The following is a 17696-nucleotide window of genomic DNA, read 5'->3' as shown; positions in this document are numbered from 1 at the left end:
GAAGGAGATCACGAAACGCTTGGGTGCTGTCGGCGCTACTCATCTTCCAGGATGGACACCGCGTGATCCTCATTGTACCTGGTTGGAGACACTACAAGATATGGCTGCCAACCGATGTCAGTGGCGTTCTTGTTGTCAGTTTCTATCCAGATCGCCTGAATGAATGTCTGAAGGTGTACACACCGGAATGATTGTAGCAGGCTAGCACTAAGTCCCTTCCCCATCCACCCTTATTCTTTTCTTTACAATAAGGCTTTCAAATAAGTCATGGTTGCACGGCAGTGAAGCATCGGTGTTGAACACTGATGTCATGCTGTCGATGAAGATGATGATGATGATGACATATGGACGCACTTTTCGTGATTGCGAGGAAGGTGCACGTCCGACGACCACCTCTTTGCATCGTCTACATCATCCAGTAGGAGGACACGGGCATTAGAACTCCGGGACTTCAAGTCGTCCGCGAAAAGTAGATATGGACTTGAAATCTGGACTGGAAGGTTGGTGATGCATATCAGAAACAGAACAAACAGGTCCCAGAACGGAGCCTTGAGTAACCCCAATGGAACCCAGGAGAAGAGTAAAGTAGATATGGACTTGGAAGAACATCTGGAAGGTTGGTGATGCATATCAGAAACAGAACAAACAGGTCCCAGAACGGAGCCTTGAGTAACCCCAATGGAACCCAGCGCTGGAGAAGAGTAGGTGCAGCCTACTTTCACTCGGAATGTTCCGTCCGATAGAAACGCCACGATCCAGTGTAGAATTTTCCCTATAATCCTGGAAGAATCGAATTTGTGAAGCAGTGGGTCGTGTGCGACTTTATCGAATGCTTTTGAGGGGTCGAAAAGTATGGCATCCGATACGAGTCCCTCTTCCTTGGCCTGGGTTAAGCTGTCTATGAGTATGAAAATGTTAGTCACGTAAGAACGGTTTGGGAGAAGTCCATCTTGAGCTGAAGCTATCAATTTGTTGGTAGTAAGGCGACCTAGAATGGCTTGATTCGGAATGTCTCCCATCACCTTGCACGGTACGCTAATCAGGCTAATAGGCCTGTAGCTGCCAGGCGATAGTCGTTTACCAGTTTCGTGGATTGGCGTGACAGTCGCTTCCATCCAAACAGAGAGGTGGACTTCGTCAAGCGACTGATGAAACACCAGGTAGAAATGTTTTGCTAATGTGAACGACGTTTCCTTCAGGATCTTTGGATGGACTTCGTCTGGCCCCAACGCGCAGAACGGGTTGATTTTGCGCAAGAGTTGACAAATTTCCTCCTCCGTGAAGACCAAGTCGGTTAGGGGCTGTTCGTAGTTATGCCTTAACAAGAGTGGATGTGACGAGGACGCTGGGGCTGAGTATAGACACGCATAATATTCTCTGTAAAACTCAGATACCACTGTTGGGTCACTCGTCGGTTCTCCGTTTCTGTACCCCAAGGAGAACGCGGATGGCTTGTTTCTTCAGTCTCATGTATTCAAACAGAAAATTTGAGTTTTTCTCCGAGCAGGGTCGAAAATGGTGGCTTGTTTTCGTACGTTCCATTACCGGGTTTCTGATCTACAGCAGTTCCGCACCAGAACACCATCCGTTTTGGGGACAAACAGATGGGCGGGAAAAGCTCCGAGGCCATCACAAAGTCGATCCCAGCCCCCACAGGATGAACAGAATCCTCTGGTGAGATGTGTTCGGAGGCACGTCGCAGCCGACAACCGAGGACCACAACGGCAACCAGCTATGTATTGAGCAAGGCCTGGATCTGATTGATCCGAATGTGGACCAATCATAATTCAGCGTTCTTTGCCCTGGCTTCCCTCTATCACTTACGAAGATAGTTAGTCGACTAAACTAGTGATTTTGAAGCAACATTTTCAGGTCGGTAATGTGTCGAAATGTTGGTAGCTTGGGTGAGTTTATTTGTTGTTGATCACGTGGCTGTTGATTACCAAGCTCGGCGGACAGATCAACAGCCACCTGATCAACAACCAATCATTTTCATGTGTTTTGACATCCTGGATACTGTTACAGGGCATTTCGTGCGTGTAATAATCATAGTTTAACAGGTAGTCAACTGGGAGCTACCTTTAAGAAGTCTTACTTCTACCCGTGTTCTCTTCCCTAATGTGGACCCTGACTACACTTGAGTTGATAGCATGGTTGCCCATCTTCACAGCAGGAGAAGCGCGACATGTTTCATTCGTGGAGTTTGATGGTGCATTTACATGGGAAATTTCTGATAGTTGATAATTGGCGCTACCCTGTTCAGGAGACTGGACCTTCCAGTTGGGTCGACCAATTATCCTGTGACGCCATCCCATCGTAACTTTCCCACCATCTGTACGTGGCTTTGATACCCTTTTCCACTCAATGTAGAGTCTGCAATGCTTGAAACGCACGGGGCCCACCAGTCCCCGATCCACATGTACTGAGGAGAGAAAGCCGCATTCCGCAGACTGTGTGAAATCGACGGGAGGCATGAAAGGCAGCTCGATGTCGCTACAATTGAAGTGTCCCTTACGCCATTTATTATAGTCCAGCTGTGAACCACCTCCCGTGAGCGGCAAGAAAACATTGAAACATGCGATCGGCTGACGTACGATCATTCATCTTTGCGATAGCAAACTGGTAGAATATTCCACAGGTAGCGTGCTTCCGTAGACGGCTTCCTCTCTTTTCAAACCTTAGCTGATGATCGGATGAACATAAACGATTGTGCTGTCGTGGCCACGTGCGGTTCTTCCGCGTCTTCTTGTGCAAGTGACTGGAAATTCCTTCAGGCTTGTGTTGCTCGTCAATTCTCACAGCGCATCTGGGCCAGAGAAGACCCATCCGAGGTCCTGAAGGAAGTGTCCCTCACAAAGGTGTGACATTTTTACCTGGTGTTTCATCAGTCGCTCGATGAAGACACGCTTCCCTCCGATGTCACAGTGATACGCAACTCTGGTGTTTACTTATCATCCCGCAGCTACGGACCTATCGGCTCCACTAGCATACCATGCATTTCGAAGTGGGTCATCATAAATTACCCTGCTATGAATAAATCGAAATCCGCGGACTGTCATGAATTTCCCTTAAACCGTGCTTGGGCGACGATCCTATTCGTATTTTAGACAGATTCATCCAAGCCAACGACGGGTGAATCCTATTGGATGACTTCTAAAAAGCGCTTTGCCAATGAAATAAAACGTCAACATCAAAACGTTACATCTTTTGCATATGTGCTTTGGCTAAAAATCCCCCTCATCTGCTGTTATTTTCATCAATTTGTTATCAATAATCTCCTTTCGAATGCACATTTGACTTTAAACTTACCGCGCTGTGGCTTTGGAGGTGGCTTCACATGCGTTTAATGAGAATTATGGAAGTGTGTCCCCTTCATTCTTTGCGGCATTCGAGAAGGCCTTAAGTCGGCACATGAAGAATAACTACATGGTTTTTGCGCGTTCATCCAGTAATCGAAGCACCAACGCCGTTTTGCACTACGAACGGGTGTATCACAAACGCAGCAGGCCGTCTCCAAAACCAACGAAAAGTCGGGTAATCCAAAAAAGCTAGTAGGCTGAAAAGCAGCACAGGAAGCACCGGCTCTCTAGTGTGGCTTTGTCCAAGGGAGCCAAGGAACGACCCCGCACTCACCTCTTATTTTCTTGAACACAACCGTAATTTATCAAGGTTTTTGCACGATCGGCTTCTGGTTAATTGACGGTTAACCGAAGACGAGTTCGGCAACAGCGGGGTTCTGCTGAACTTGAAACGCCATCGTATGAAATATGATCCAATGTTCGATGAATTCGGAAATATCCTTACCACTCAGGATATATAGAACCACCGCCGGAAGTGTCGGCCGGCTCTGTTGGGTAGGTGCATCATGGTTAGGTTTTATTTTGGCAGATAATATGCCTTCGGTCCTGGCAAAACTTCGAGAGGCGCGCGATTCTGTGACAGTCGGGGGAAAATCACTAAAACCGCATATGCTTCTCCCGGTGGCGGGAGAGCGTTGTTCCGAAACCTTTCAGATTTAGTGAGTGTAGACCAAACGATTGCAACAGACCGCTTTGAGTGAGTCTTATTAAAACACTTATATTCGATCTTTATAGCTTCCTGATAACGGACCACATGGGTAACGGCGCCCGGTTATGTATGCGTCGTAGTGAGTGAACAGTTTGATCTTATTCGTAGCCTCTTTAACTCTTTCTACAAGGCAATTCGGCTTCCCTGCATACATATGTTCTCTGTATTCGGAGATCAGTCTGTTCCAAGCAGTCAGAACTACTCTACATATATTGCTTTTTGGATTTCTTCCCAATTCACAAAAGGTGGTTGTCGGGTTACAACCCACTGGAAAAAGGTTACCCCTTTAACTTGTTTCCAAACCATCGCCAACATCTTTGGATGGCCCGCTTAAACAAGCTACCCGAGCGGTGGATAATGTTTGGGGGCCGAAAAACAGAAGGGCCACGGCCATCTTTAGACAGTTGATCATTCGGGGGCAAATCCTGCCGCATCAAATCTCAAAGTTCGCAACTGACGGTCTGCTGTCAGTGGTCGATGATATTGCACCCCATCCCAGGGCAAGTCTAGAGGCACAGACCTGGGCTTTCATGTGCTCTGTTGCTGGCCGACTAATACCAGTGATTACTAGTGTGCAACGGATCTCGTGTCAAATCACGCCGACCTTGATGATGAACTTTGCCCACTGTGCGGTGATTCTCTTCAGGCTTGTCCCAAAATAAGTCCACAGAAGCATAATTTACCAATGGTTGTTAGTCTCCGGCCCGTCCAGAAGACGCAAAGATGTGCTTGTTACCAGGTCTGCAAAACGACGTCTTATGATGTGGATTTGGAACGAAGCACAGATCCCAGCACAGTGTGTCTCGGAAGTCTGTGTGTGTCCGTGTTCTCTGGTCGAAGGATGAACTACCCGACGGCCGAGGATAAATGTCTTCCTACAAGACTGATGCCGTAAAGCACCGGCTAGACGGGAGACAAAGATGATTTCGTGTGACCCATCAGCTCCAAACAGTTTGGCTGTTAACAATAAATTATGCATTCCACGTGAGACTCGTAGTATTTGAAGGATACAGTAAGCAAGCATGCGAAATGGCCCCTCGGTATGGAGTTGTGTAAAACAACATCTACGACATTGTAGCCACTGAACTATCCACATTCCATGGCACGTTCAAACCTTGTTCGAGAGGGCGGAAACACACTGCACCACCACAGAACTACGGAAGAAGGAGTAAAACCATCTATTCAGAGTGTTCCAGAAAAATGGATATCCAAGGAGTGTTATCAAAAGAAGCTTAATGGAGAAGACATCTCGGCAACAGCAACAGCAATAACAAGCCACCAGACGAGTAGTCCTACCTTACATCAAGAATACATCAGAACTCGCGACCAGATTATTGGCTCAAAAAGGAATCTTGGTGGCCCATAAACCGAGCGCTACTCTAAGGAAATCAATCTCTACACCGAAGGACAACCGGGACAAAACCAAGAGGAGCAACGTGATATACCAAGTCGACTGCAACGACTGCGACAAATTCTACGTTGGACAAGCTGGAAGGAAATTATGTACACGAATAAAGGAATACAACGCGGTTGTCAGGAGGCATGACCCCCTGTCCTTGATATCTATACACAGGGACCAAGAAGGCCACAAATTCGATCTGGAAAACGCGAAAATTTTGGCATACGGAGACATGTGACACGGAAGAGAATTTCCGGAAGCATGGCACTCTACGGCAGATTCAATCAACCGGTGCTTCGAACTGGATCCAATTTACGCACCTCTACGTGCAAAAGACCAAAATCGCAACCGGAACACTCAAGGAGGACGGAATAATTGATTCACAAACGAAGAATCAAGGAACTCCTCGGAGTCAAATCAATAAAGTTCACAAGCCGGAACTCGGAAGCACAAAGGTCGCTCCAACATCGACCAGACTACGACGGCGAGGGATGCCAAGTTAAAAGCTCACATGGGCATCGGAGATCGAGGACACGGGATAAAAGAACAAACAATGGAACCGCCCGACCGAATAACTAATCGCGGTCAAGGGTCGTCCCCGGCAACCAGCACGTATATCAACACACACGTAACACTACCGAACGCACAACCACTAACCCACCGCTACGCACAACTACGCACCGATGATGTCACCTCGATTAATGATGAAACGTTTGTAATCGAATTGCCCAGCTCAGCGAACAAGCCAACGACCATCTACGCTACCTGAGCCACCGACATTTTCCTCTATGGAAAAGGCGTGTTTGGAGCATATCTCATGCACCAGCCAGCATTCTGATTGATTACTTGTGCACATGCCAAGAAGCGCGCGCGTTCAAATATCATTTGTGCATAAGCCAAAAAACGAGTTAATTTTTTAAAGCGCATAAACTAAGGACAGATGGACTGTAAGCGCATGCGGGTAAAATTCAAAGGATTTATTTCAGGAGATCTCCGCTTCTCCGCGTGAAATATGTACAATTTTACGTATAGATGTTTAATAAGTAAAATTAACATCATAAAACGTATCCACGTACATTAAAATGCTCTCCATCGACCTGCATTTCTTCACACAACCTGTTTCTGACTACCCACACCAATTCTTCTAATATAGGCTTGATAGGAGCTCGACATCTGTGTTTTCGGAAATCTCGATTCAAACTTAATCATAGTCTTTAATATGTATACATATTCAAAGCTTTTCGCACTCGGGACATTAGGTTGACTTCGTCTTAGTTAAGCATAGTACTGCTGTGTATGAATTATCACAAGCAGCAGTGTCCTATGAAGAGAAGTGCTAAGCGGAAAAGTCGAAGAGAAGTCGGACGACGTCGGCCTTGTTTGAACCGGCCGGTCCCTGCGCCCAATATTGTCCATTTTTGCATGCCTCTGCTAAGCAGCTAGGCCTTGCATGGAGTGGTCGTATGTTTGTGCATGGATCACGTGGCTTGGACTAGCGGATCATTTACTTGAGTCTGGCTTGTACATGAACCGACTACCCGTAAGCGTAAAGCGCCTACGTGTGGGGCTAACAGAACAATGCTTAACGTTGAATTCGGGATTAGACTCAACTGGGCCTTAACCCATAATCTGATATCCTCATTTCCAAGGTTGCTGGTAAACATGATGTACAGGCCAGCAGGCTAAATGCCCCTCTGGGTTATCGTCAGTTTGCTCTTTCATCGACGAGGGAATTCGTTTGCCATTCTGAAGTTGCGATTAAGCTGTCATCGCCACTTGTAAATGCCATATTTCCAAATTTGTTTACTATGGAGATTAGATATATGACATTCTATTTTTGGAGGGCGGCTGAGAGAAATTTGGTCGAGGAGTACCGACTCAGGTGCCAAGCCTATTCTTCGGCAGGACACCAGATTTCACATTGCAATTGTTCCGTTTGTGAAGGACGAAGCGCGTAGGAAAAACACACAAGCCTATTCTTCGGCAGGACACCAGATTTCACATTGCAATTGTTTCCGTTTGTGAGGACGAAGCGCGTAGTGAAAAACACATAGTTAATTTATCTGATGGGGTCAAAGTTGAATTCCAAAGTGATGGCGTATGTAAAGAATTTTTACGCTTGAGGTTTGTAGAGTATCAGTAGGTTCTATGTGGGCAAGACAACGTCTAATCAGCCGCTTCGAACCAGTAAGCTGTCTAAAATGAGCCGGATATTAATCGAGAATTGTTAGACTTTAACAGTACAAATCACACTTTCATGCGCTTCGCCTACTTCTGTTTGTCAGACGGCATTCATTTCTAAAACAGACTAGGTAGGAACACTTGTGAACACTGAATGCTGAGGGATTGGTAATTTCAGTTTTTCACTACCATTATTGTTCTCTGACCCATAACTGTCGTCCGCCAGCTCAGCTGGTGACTTTGTGCTAGTATTTGAAGAACAATTTACAAGAGGCTATTTTCAGTCCACTGTTTTGTACGATCGGACCTTAGTTCGTTGGCTACTGATCAATATTTAATACCGTACTGATACATAGGCACGAGTTTAAAGCTGATAGTGGCATTCGAATGAGGTGAAGTGGGAGGTTAGTATGACTAACTGCGTATATTTGAAAAAGGGAACGTTTTACTATCAGCCCAAACATCTGGTGAGTTAAGCGGGAATTTCCTTTCGTCTGGTCACGGAAAACAGTTTGTGTGACCAGGACAACTCACAGAAAGCATACTTACCATCAGCTGAGCTTCGGCAAAGTTATCCGAGTCTGTAAGTTGCACAGGAATAGTGTCTAATGTTACTACTACTCAGATCTGGGAATTTAGGATCTATGAATGCAGTTTCAGTGTCTGCGTTGGATCTCCGAGCACAGATATCGCGGTGCAGCTTGTCGTGAAAGGATGCGAACATCGTACCCAACAAATTGACGCAACTATGACGTAGGAAGAGCATGACGTTGATGGACTCTGCTGCTGCCGATTCTCCGGAGGAAACCCGCAGTGATGCTCTGAATACATTGCTTATGTCGTGCAGGAGTAGCGGAAATTTTGAAGGTTTGATAATATATTTCATCTACGCCGAAAGCCCCAAGCGCACCAAGCATCTGATTCTCCCTCACTGCAGACCGGAAAACGTGTGACCCTCTGGAGCTTCAAGGATGGAAGAAAGAGGTCATTCCGACTGAAATTCGCCTGAATTTCACCACCGGACTTCAGGGAAGGAAATTTCACAACAAAAAGTTGTCACATTTTGACTTACTAAAATTATAAAATGAAAAGTTTGGAAAAATGTTTCGTTTGTGCAAGTAAAACGGAGCAGACATTTCCTAATTTTGCGCTTCAATATTTTGCACCCAACTTCTGAGAAAAAAATAGCATATTCGTAACACCCGGTAATTACCTGTATCATCCTTGGAAGTCCTGCAACAGCTATAAGGCCAGTTGCAGTTTTCACCTTGGCTCGCAGCGATCTGGTTTCCGTACATCTACCTAAGAGAACAGTATACACACCAAAGACTGTTAAATCGGAATGTTGAAATTTCAACCGTTCAACAGTCGTTATGGTTCACAAATGGGACGAAACATGTCACACACAGAGACTTGAGACTTAGTTTACCACCGCGCCAATCATTTCAAGCCTGCCGGACACATTCCCCTAACTGTATGGACGTAACACACTACTTACAACACTGCTAAAACTCTTTGAAAGCCCATGATCTGTTTCGCCCTTCTTTTGGTTCATTAGGTAGGCGCAGTCCACGAGTTCTCGCCAACCCTATATTCCGCTTGAAACTAAACTGCAAGAAGTTTGAGTCGAATTCAGCTGGAATTCAGGTGGATATTCCATCAAAACTAATTGGTACGGAAGTGTGTGTATCTGTCGAATTTTGTGCAACTTGGGTTCAAATAGAAAATAAGGTTGAGGGAAACTCAACAACTGCACTTATCTGATGAGACGAAAGAAGACGAAACAAGTGGGCTTTTGAACAGTTTCAGCAACCTTATGAGTAGTTTCCTTCATAGATCTATGCTGCCAAATATCAAAAACTGTACCAAATGAAACACGAGACGGCACATTCACTTGAACAAAGATTCATCATAAACAAGGGCTTCAGCTGAGATTCAGGAGGATCTCCCGTTAAAACCAGACTCATTTGCAATCGAGTGTAATTGTCGTTTTCCCTTACGTTTTGCTCAATATGGGTTCCGGTTCATACTGTAACCACTCACACATTAAAAATTCTTAGCAGTGAGTCACGTGTGCATATCAGTCGGTCATAACCGGCTCTTTACTAGAGATAATTGCCTAGTGTTAATCTGACTGAATTTCAAGTGTTTGACAATTTAACCTGCAGGGCTTATTTGTCAGACGTCGTTGGCAAGTTCGCTCATAACGATTCACAAGTCTGGCTTATTGCCATTGTTTCTCAGTAAGTTTATGCTGTGACGAGATGGCTCAGTGGTTAGAGCGCGAATTTACTGACCAGGAGGTCCGCGGTTCGAAGCCGATCTCTGCCTCTAGAATTACCCTGTCTAGGCTTGGGCAACCTGACAGTATCCCAGCCCTCGTGCGTCCTTCGGGTGGCATGGCAGCTAGGCACCGAAACGTTGTTACAGCTGAACGCTTTGCTGTGTTATTGAATACCAAAACTATCAACTGCTGGACAGTGAACCAAAAACGAACCGATTGAGAGCTGATCACCTGAACATATCATCTAGGTTCGACGCAACGGGTAATATGTAGGCAAAACAACTGCACGTCAGCTAAGGTCATCTGTTGACGGGTTTGTATGGGATAGAAGTCACAAGGGCTCGATACGCCTACACAATCCGGTCACGCAGTAGAGGAGTTATCGAGCGACCACTATATTTGGTCTGGCCTGGGGCACCTCCGGACAACAAATGGGATAAGGTCAGTCAATTGTAGATAATGGCCGTAAATGAAACAACGTACCAAAACATCAATAACGTCTTATCTAATGCTATAGTTGGCCATATTTCAGTGCTGTTGAGTAGTTGCCTCACGCAGCATGGAAAAGGATGCTTGTTCAGAAGTTATGATGGCTTTAACCGGAGGTTCAACCGAGCCTTAACTTTATCTCTCGCTCACAGTATTCACCAGCTGAATTTGGCACGCCAAGGCTAACAGAAAGATATTCGATATCTTAAAGTGTGCATCTTAATGAAACAGCTTTAAAAGTTGATGAAGACTCTGACAACCCACTGGGGGCTCCCCTTCTCTTCAGATAGACATGGTCCTCGAAATTACGTTATTTGTTCTCTGTACTCGAATCTAAAGGGGGGGCTGTATGGAGATAAACAGACATTTACAAATTGGGTGTCAACGATAGACTCGGCTCGGCGCCTTAAGAGTTTTTGTCCATCCTGTAAATAAACCATCTTGACTACTGGAATAGTGTTCCAAGTGGAGCACGCCGCCCCCTTAGTGCAGCGTATTCCATGGAGAAGTAAGTGTATACACGACAGAGCTAGCTAAGATCTTGTTAAGTCTCCACCCTATTTTGCCAACTTCTGAATTTGAGACAAAACGACGCAGTTTTGCACAATATCAAGGATTTATTTCGTCCTGTCTTATCGTACGCGTGCTACAGATTATAAGAACAAATAAAGTTAAGAAGGGAACAATCATTCCAACGGCTTGACTCTGCAGTTTAACGCGGCAATTTGGACGTAAACTATCATCAGCACGCGACTCTAGCTTTGACAGGAGACTCAACTGAGTCCAGCTCAATCTCTCGTTTATGATGACTCATTTGCTACGATATTCCAGTTATTGCCCTTCGTTTTTGTGTTGACGTAACATGCTCCCCAGAATGTTGCTGAAAATCCCTTGACAACCCACAAACGGTTTCACTTTTCTTGGATCTCATCAAATGGATGCAGTCCGAAAGCAAACAGCTGATCCGGCTTCCATTTGCGATTAGCAATGATCTCAGCGAATTTCAAAAGCCTGTTGTTTGTTATACCGTGATGCAATGCTTGCTGCCAAGTAGACGATGGGCAACTAAGCAGGCTGACAGTCTAAGCTGCGAACATGTTTGAACCTGATGTTGTGTTGGTCCATCCGAGATGTTTCATGTGATTAAAGTGCGAATTTACAGACCAGTTCTAACCCGACCTCTGCCTCTGGACTCCTCCTGCCTAGGTTTGGGCAACCTGGCAATATCTTAGCCCTCGTACTTCCTTCGGGTGGCATGGCAGCTAGGCACCGAAAGGGTGTTACAGCTGAACGATTCTTTTTATTGTTGTGATCCGTAGTATGCTCCTGATGGGCCTGAACTGTTGTATTTCATTTTCACTCTCGTTAAGGGAAAACGCAAACTTGGTTTTTAACATCTAACCAATGATGTCACACTCGGGAGACCTCGTGAGTAATATGGGAAAATATACTGCGATATATCGAATATTTCCCCAAAGGAAACATGAGGCGACCTCTATGAAGCAAACTCATTTAAAGGGTATCATAATACGAGGTATTCCGTTGAGTCACGCGTTAGCATCCATAAAATGCAGAATTTTTGAATCAAGATGAAAAAATTTATTACCAGCACATGTCAGACGTAAATGCATTTCATCAAGACACACCAAAAGGATCACCAACTTTGGCTGGCAGAAATAGAGTAAAAGATGAAAATAGCTACAATGTGTGTCCAAGTTGCAGGTACACGAGCGCTTCAATCACAGGTCGATAGTTATTTCCGCGCAATGAAGCAAAATGATTCAGTAACGTATACGCAAATACCTCCGGAGTTTATGCCGCTTATAGATGGGGGAAGGACAACAGAGAATAAATACGTAACAAGCATTTTGCCAATATACACTCATTTGCAAACTAATTTGGTTTTTTCAAGAGACTCACCTGGAACCCAGTTGAATCTCTCGTTTATGATGTTCTCAGGCAACTGAATGTGCTGCACCAGGCCGCCTCATGTTTCAGTCGCTACGATATTCGAGATATCGCGATACCTTATGAGTAGTACATTACAAAGATATACATGTATCGCGATATTTCAAATATCGTAGCGACTGAAACATGAGGCGGCCTGGTGCGGCACATTCAGTTGCCTGAGAACATCATAAACGAGAGATTCAACTGGGTTCCAGGTGAGTCTCTTGAAAAAACCAAATTAGTTTGCAAATGAGTGTATATTCGCCAATTTCGTGCAATTTGGCCTCAAGTTTCAAGTTTCAACATGAGGTTGATGGAAACCCGGGGACTGCGCCTACCTGATGAGCCCCAAAAAGGGCGAAACCGGTCGTGGGCTATCGACGGATTTTCAGCAACCTTATGAGTAGTACATTACAAATATGTAACAAGCAGTTCATTTACACGTCTGAGATGGCCATTGATTTGGTCTTGTGGCTAAAGCCACACAACTGATTCAAGAAAAACTGTTCTGTTCTCTAATGAGAGAATGCAATCCAGTGAAACTGCAAACCATTTGAATCTGAGAAGTAGTTACTTGTGTTTAACTGCCTTCACTTATACCGTTGAGAGTGACCTGGCGTAGTTAATGAGAGTCATTTTGAATGGGAGAGCGAATGTTGAAAGACAAACTGGGCAACATGATATGGCAGCTTGACAAGTGCTGCCCTCGTTTGGTTGCTAGTACAATCCCATCACTGCCACAGTGCTTCCCCACTCACACACACACATGCACGATCGACACGATGCTCCGTTGACTGGCTGTGACAGATTGAAGTTCACCTTCTGGTCAGATCAAACGGCATGCCGCCCACTTTCGTGGATGGCTGTCGGTCGGTTTGGCTAAAATTCCCATGCGGCGAGATGGCAGGAACTTGACCGCGGCTGTCATCCTTACGTCAAAAGTGTATGTGTGTGGGCAGATCGTGTTTATGCGTAATCTGACGTCGAGTGAAATCAGCCACAAAGTGGTCGGTGGTTGGGCAACCAGCCGGAAAAAGGAAGACAGAAACTAACTGCGATAACAACAGGAGCTGGTCACTAGTTAGCTTTCTGATTTTTGGAGTTTATGCACTTCACTCTACTAGCCCAAAAACACCGCACACCAAATAAATTTATTTTATACAGTTGGTGGTTTGTTCCACCAATTATCCTCGCCCACAAATTTGTGTTGGTTACAGATTCTGTCACGCTTGACTGGGAAGTGAAGTTTAGAGACAGAACGCAAAATAATCCACACTGCTTACATGGCCTACGTAGTAAACTCGAGTTGGCCGACATCTCACAAGCGACATGAGTGATTCTGTTGGAACTCTTCGCTCGAGCAGCTATCCAGCTTTAGTTCACGTGGATTGAATCTGCGCTGCTGACAGACTGGTGGTACTGCGTCCTGTTTGTTTACGGCTTCACCACATGACCCATCGGTTATCTATTGTTGAATGACGCCTCGTGAGTCTTGAGGTGCACAGTGCTGGCAACTCCCAACTTGTACAGCTGTTCTCGGCTCTGTAGTGCGTGTTAGCACCACATAAAATCTGCATTTGAGACGTAATACACTTGGTTTTGAACCTCAAGACTGAAGGATGCCAGAATAAGAGAAAGTAAGACTGAGTGGACCTAGAGAACATCGCGTTGGACACCCGGCAGAATGTCTTTAAATTTGGAAAGAGCGCACATTCATGGGAGGTAAATGGTTTTTACAAAGGATTTCTTGTTCCAGTCACACTTTCGGGCGTTCCTACTCTTGAGTCGATTATTTTCATCAGATACATTATTGGCCGCAGCCAGTGACTAGTGTCAAATTCAAGTCTTCTCACATGCACTAGAGCTACCTTCGGAAGATAAGCACTCCACGGAAAAGTCCATGGAAAACGGTCTGTGATTACCTAGATCTGAAAACGTCACTCGGAATTGTCCCAGAAATCGCAAGATTTTGTTCATTGGGGAGCGATTCCACCTCCCGGAAGAAAGCCATGAAAATCATAGTCTGCTGGAGCGGAATATAATTCTAAACAATCTGAATGTGGAAATCCACAAGGGCCTCAAACTAGTCTAATGAATTCAAAGTCAAATTCAAATTCTTGTCGACCAGTAGTGCACTTACGCTAAAGCGAAAAAACGACATCTGACTTGGATTCATCTCTTTTTTTTAATCATAGTTAGCGGCTATCTATGCACCATTCGTTGATTTCGACTATCAATGTCTTGAAGTGCTATTCTCGATTGAAAGGCTTATTTAGTAACTGAGGCCTGGCACTGAAACAATCACTTCGAGACTTGAATTTGGAATCAGAACTAAAGCATTTGTCAAGCTTCAAAATGCAGAGGAAGGAAATCTATAGTAAAGAACGGAAGAAGAGTGGAGGATGGGTATTTGTTAAGAAAGCTTCACATCCTTAGAGAAAACGATTATTGGTAGAAAGTTGACGCAATTGAGGGATATTGAGGAAAATGACCATAAGGTTGCTGAAAACTCCTTGACAGCCCACGACCGGTTTCGTCCTTCTTGGGGCTCATCAGGTAGGCACAGTTTTCTAGTTTTTGTCAACCTTATGTTCTAATCGAAGCCAAAAGTGCACGGAATTAGCGAATATACACTCATTTACAAACTAATTTGGTTTTTCGAACAACTCACCAGAAACCCAGCTGAATCTCTCGGTTTTGATGTTTTCAGACAACTGAATGTGCTCGAGGAATTTTCAGCAACCTTATGAGTAGCGTAGTACGTCTATACATGTATCGCGATATCTCAAATATCGTAACGACTGAAACATGGGGCGGCCCGATGCAACACATTCAGTTGACTGGAAACATCAAAACAGAGGTATTCAGCTGGGTGTCAGGTGAGTCTCTCGAAAAATCAAATTAGATTGCAAATGAGTGTATTTCGCTAAACTAACTAGGTCTTGTGAAAGATTGGGACGTCACTGATAGGAATGACTCAGTATCCTTGGTGAATTTTGCTGGCATAGGTCAATGCAATGTGCATTCATCGGTGAGTCTGCCAGTCCGTCAAGATTGTCAGTGGGATCATTTGTGACCCTACTCCAAACAAAACCATGTCTGCCCAAGTTGGAAAGTAATAACCGTCGTCGATAATCTGTTTGACCGTGTCTGTCTTCTTTTCCTGTTGTCCCACCATGGCTTATTCCTGATGAAAATTTCGGCAGGGGGTTGGAATGTCCTAATCCGAAAATTCGAAATTAGAGTTTCAGTGGCTCTAGCTTCTTTACACGTAGTTGTTCACGCATTGTTTGCTTACGGACGAGCTTCGGCTAGCTTTCATTTGCTACGCTACTAAAGTACTCAAACGCTTGAAGATGAATGCAAGTTATCCCTCGAAGCAGTATCAGTTCAACCGCATCTGTTTTCTCCCGCCAGAAGGCTTGCTGTGTATGGAGAAATAAAACCCATGTTAGAAAATAACTCAATGTGGTTTTGATGAGGGAAACTGATTCTCGACTGGTAAGGTATTTTGGGTGATTTTGAAATAAACAGAAGAGATACCATTTGCTTTACCACCTAAGTAGTACATTCTTCAACTTGTGGCATCAGTTTTACTAACAGAAAGCTGGTCACAAGAATATAAATGAATATACCTGGCCATTGTGAAAAAAATGAGAAGGAAGTCGCTGATAACGCCAACAGGCGCTATCCAGGACAGCCAGTAACTGTATATCGAAAAAAAAAACATTCTGTGAATTCATTCATACAGGCATTCATAATTCATTGAGCGCATCTGCTCTTGAGTTTCCCGGGCAACGGTCCACTGCGATGAGGGAACGCCTTCCATAGTGGCCTCCCTTCAGGTGAAAGGATGCCGGGTTGCGGCTGGCCCATGTCGCTGATCGTGAAACATCGGGTGGACAGAGAACGGCTAGTTCCTAAAGTGGAGGTTGTATGTGATCTTCAAGTGAAGACGGTATTGAAAATGCCATCATTCAAGCCTAAACCAGCCTAAATCTAGCAGTTAGTGGATTTAAAGTTTCTCTGGTGACTAGAAGACTACGCGCACCTCCTAATTGTAGCTTTACAGAAAATAGTTCCCACCAAGTGATTCTGAAAATATGTGTATAGTTCTTTCGGAAAGTTAAGCTGCGCTAAAAAGGGGCTTGCTTTTTATCTATTCATGATTATCCTCAATATCGCTGATTCTAGCAATCCAATCTGACTGGTGACAGATGAAGCGATTCCGGAGAGCTGAAGAATATTTAAGATGGATACTTCTCCGGAGGTGACAATAAGACGAATAATTCGGAGATCCATTTGGTCATGGTGTGCAACAGATGAACTTTCCGAACAGCAGATTCTCTATGTGAATATCATCAGTGCCGTTTTTTCTGTTTGAAACACTTATTGCTTATTAGGTATCATTATTGGCATCAACTGTATCGAAATTGGCTGGACCAAGGTGGGACAGTCACCAATAGCAATAGCAAAATGGCTATACAGCAAATAAGCAAATTATCCGGATCGATTGACCTATTCACTCAATGGTCACGCGAGTGATAAGTTCCATCATTTTCTGGTTCTTCTACCAATTCAACGACACAAAATATGTTAACTCACCGATCTCCGTGTTCTTTATTGTGTTGCTGAAACCTTCGGAAGGAGACAACTTTCATAAGTTTACGGGACGATCACAGCGTGGGATATTCAAAATCTTACTACTCACAAAATAATGGTAATGTGCGAATGAAGGACCGGTCGTTTGGTTCACATATAATCCATCGAGGAGAAATCAGGGATCAAGTCACGGATATGAGTCTGTGCTACTCAATATGGCTGTGCAGTGGTACAGTACAGTTGTGAAGTCCTGTGTGAATATTGTGCTCAACTGAAGCCACTTTATGCTGAAAAATCAAGATGCACAACACAGCTGCCTGGTCCGTACAGGTAACCAAGACGAGTTCATGGTTTATGTATTTTTGCGTGGATACAATCATGCAATTCAATCTCCTGATATGATATTTGTTGGTTCGTTGACTAAAAACTTCTCGGGCGGGTTACCAGCGAGACTTGTGTGGTAATTTCCTTTCCGGGAGAGTTATTTGAAGTTCGTAACGTGAAACACGTGGCTCAGGGAGAGTGGTGTCGTATGCTGTTTTGGTGCAGGCCACCCGAGGTACCAGTCCTGAACACATGAGAACTTTGGGAAATGTTACCTTAGGAATGTTTAAACGTGGTCCGCTTGCCAAATCCATTCAACAGCTACTGCGTTCCCGTCCCTGCTCTAGAACCTATCGAATAAAAATCCACCTGGTTCAGACGTGGAACCAGCTAAAATGG

The 17696-nt window shown here is 44.7% G+C and overlaps 1 protein-coding gene across 1 annotated transcript in view; it reads left to right on the top strand.

The window, feature by feature from the left end:
• Positions 1 to 8412: 8412 nt before the first annotated feature.
• Positions 8413 to 17696, top strand: part of T265_00495 (hypothetical protein) — a gene marked incomplete at both ends in the record, with an annotated part of 41989 nt that continues 32705 nt past the window's right edge. Inside the window, one exon of the mRNA XM_009164299.1 lies at positions 8413 to 8515. Within this exon, the coding sequence (XP_009162563.1) occupies positions 8413 to 8515 (103 nt within the window). The remainder of the gene's footprint in view (positions 8516 to 17696) is intronic.

Source organism: Opisthorchis viverrini (genome assembly GCF_000715545.1).
Source record: "Opisthorchis viverrini unplaced genomic scaffold opera_v5_5, whole genome shotgun sequence".
Classification (NCBI taxonomy): domain Eukaryota; kingdom Metazoa; phylum Platyhelminthes; class Trematoda; order Opisthorchiida; family Opisthorchiidae; genus Opisthorchis; species Opisthorchis viverrini.
Note: the sequence above shows the minus strand (reverse complement) of the source record. Positions and strands in the feature narration are given on the sequence as shown.